At 38.9% G+C, this 2,995-nt stretch overlaps 1 protein-coding gene across 1 annotated transcript in view; it reads right to left on the bottom strand.

The window, feature by feature from the left end:
* The window catches only part of KNL1 (kinetochore scaffold 1), a 59,999-nt gene that overhangs the window by 37,099 nt on the left and 19,905 nt on the right, over nucleotides 1–2,995 (bottom strand). The window contains exon 9 of the mRNA XM_012806308.2: nucleotides 639–777. Within this exon, the coding sequence (XP_012661762.1) occupies nucleotides 639–777 (139 nt within the window). The remainder of the gene's footprint in view (nucleotides 1–638; nucleotides 778–2,995) is intronic.

Below are 2,995 nucleotides of genomic sequence, written 5' to 3'. Positions count from 1 at the left end.
TTTTTTTTTTTTTTTTTTGAGACAAGAGTCTCAGTCTGTCATTCCAAGTAAAATGTAGTGTCATCATAGATCACTGAAAATCCAACTCCCAGGTAGCTGGCATTACAGATGTCCACCACAATGCCTGGCTAATTTTTCTGTTTTTAGTAGAGATAGGATCTGGTTCTTGCTCAGCCTGGTCTAAAACTCCTGATCTCAAGCAATCCTCCCACCTGGGCCTCCCAGAGTGCTAGGATTATAGGCATGAGCAACTGCGTCCCATCTAAACTGTAAACTTCATTTTAGTCATCTTTCAAATTTTCGTATGGTTCATGATTGTGAAGCTAACAACTGGTCTCTTTCAAGTAAGACACTTATGTAGCAGGGCAAACTATATTACAGTATTAAGACTCCATTCAGTGTTTCTCCACTAATTATAAACCCCTGGAAAAAATTACTCTAGCCTATAGTATATATGTCACTTCTCAATTCATTAAAATAACTAAGAATTTAAAAAAATAACTAAATATTAATTTATCAACTTTTCATAACTTCAAAAAGGCATATACAACATTCAAATATCTTAAACTATAAAACACAGTTATTATTAGTCAAGTAAGCAGATGGCTATTATTATTTAACTTTCATGAAGATCTTACTGCTGAAGTCCAGAGAAGTCCCATCAGCCTTGATTGAATCCAAAGAGCTGCTGCAACTAGATGGAGTCCTGCTCAGGCTTTTTATCAATATACTGTTAGCATTTTTATCTATATCCCCTTCAGTATGGTGATCAAAAATCTGAAATTATCAATTAAAGAACATCAACAGAATAGTTTTGAAAATGTATACTTATAATGACAAAGTATTTGTCAAACATTCACAGAAAATAAACTCTCTCCCCTTTTTTTTGATATGGTCTCATTCTGTTGCTCCAGCTACAATAAATCATCATAGCTCACCACAATCTTAAACTCCTGGGCTCAATTCTCCTGCTTCGGTCTTACAAGTAGCTAGGCACATGCTCCCATGCCCCCACTAAATCTTCTATTTTATGTAGAGATGGGGGTCTCATTATGTTGCTTAAGTTGGTCTTAAGCTCCTGATCTCAAGTGATCTTCCCACCTTAGCCCCCCATAGCGCTAGGAATATAGGTATAAGCTACTGTCTCTGGCCAGAAATGCTACTTCTAATATAAAATTTACCTATAATTTATATGAAATACCTTAGTAAAAATTAGGATATAGAACAGGCAACTTAGCCTTTAGAGTTAAAAATATTAAAAATAGATAAAAATAACTTTATGCATTATATTATGTAAGCAAATTGTTTCTCAAATGTATCTAAGTTATAGTCACATCCTACTATATACCAAATGTTGACCTCTCCAATTATTCAACTATTAGGCATTAGCCGGGCGCAGTGGCTCATGCCTATATGCTAGCATTCTGGGAGGCTGAGGTAGGTGGATTGCCTGAGCTCACAAGTTCAAGACCAGTCTCAGCCAGAGAGAGACTTCGTTTTTAAAAATAGCCAGGCATTGGGCAGCGCCTATGGCTCAGTGAGTAGGGCACCGGCCCCATATACTGAGGGTGGTGGGTTCAAACCTGGCCCTGGCCAAACTGCAACAAAAAAATAGTCGGGTGTTGCGGCGGGCGCCTATAGTCCCAGCTATTCGGGAGGCTGAGGCAAGAGAATCACCTAAGTACAAGAGCTGGAGGTTGCTGTGAGCTGTGATGTCACAACACTCTACTGAGGGCGACAAAGTGAGACTCTGTCTCTTAAAAAAAAAAAAAAAAGGCAGGCATTGTGGTGGGCATTTGTAGTCCTAGCTACTCAGGAGACTGAGGCAAGAGAATCACTTGAGCCTAAGAGTTTGAGGCTTCTGTGGGCTATGATGCTGCGGCACTCTACTGAGGGCAACAAAATGAGACTGTCTCCCCCCACACACACAAAAAGAAAAAAAACAAAAAACTACTAGGGACCAACTTCAGGGCTACCACACTACAGAAGACTAGCCTAGAATACTGACTATACATGGTGGCCCTGGCTAGCATCCAGAGAAGAAGAAACTTCTTTCTGGGCTTTTCTACTTTCCTCCCCAGCTGACCCAAACTCCTTTGTTTGAAGTCAAATAAGTCATCTGGTCCTATTTTTACCATTTTAACCAGCCGATTCCACAGCTTTAAATGCTATCTTCATTTACCTTTTTATATATGTATTTGTATATATACACACACACATATATTGTTTTTATTTTTATTTTTTGAGATACTAGGTTTGACCTAGGCATTCTATTGTCCACTACAGAGAAGCAGACTCTCAGCTTCTGCATTTTCCTGTTAGCCAAGAAAATTCAGTTATGCCTTTTTTTATGCAGTTTGCATTATAAAAAGGCTTTCTATTCCCCAAATATTTATAACACTCAAGACAACTTTTCAAATTATATATACACCCTCCCTAGATATTCTAATATAAAAAGCAACAGGGAAAAATTACTATAGGTGACACGATTTCAACATTGGTTAACTTTTTTATTACTTCCCATTTCATTTTTTGGTGCCTATTTGTCACTTCAAATTGTTTTGAAATCTGTTTTTCAATTAACTCCTAAAGGTTCTACATAAGAATATTTCTCCAGCTCTACAAATAGGCTTCACCAAGCCTAAACTAAAATTCAAGAACACCCATAATTATAAAAAAGAAAAACCAATGGCAGCACCCATAGCTCAGTGAGTAGGGTGCCAGCCACATACACCAGGGCTGGTGGGTTCGAACCCTGTCCAGACCTGACAAAACAACTGCAACAAAAAAAATTGCCAGGCATTGTGGCTGGTGCCTATAGTCCCAGCTACTTAGGAGGCAGAGGCAAAATAATCACTTAAGCCCAAGAGTCTGAGGTTGCTGTGAGCTGTGACGCCACAGCACTATACCCAGGGAGACAGCTTGAGACTGTTTTAAAAAATAAAACAAAACAGGCTCGGCGCCTATAGCTCAACCGGCTAAGGCGCCAGCCACA

The sequence above is a fragment of the Otolemur garnettii genome, unplaced genomic scaffold (assembly GCF_000181295.1).
Source record: "Otolemur garnettii isolate 467f Iridium unplaced genomic scaffold, OtoGar3 scaffold00050, whole genome shotgun sequence".
Lineage (NCBI taxonomy): Eukaryota > Metazoa > Chordata > Mammalia > Primates > Galagidae > Otolemur > Otolemur garnettii.
The sequence above is the reverse complement of the archived record's forward strand: the minus strand, read 5'-3'. Positions and strand labels throughout refer to the sequence as shown.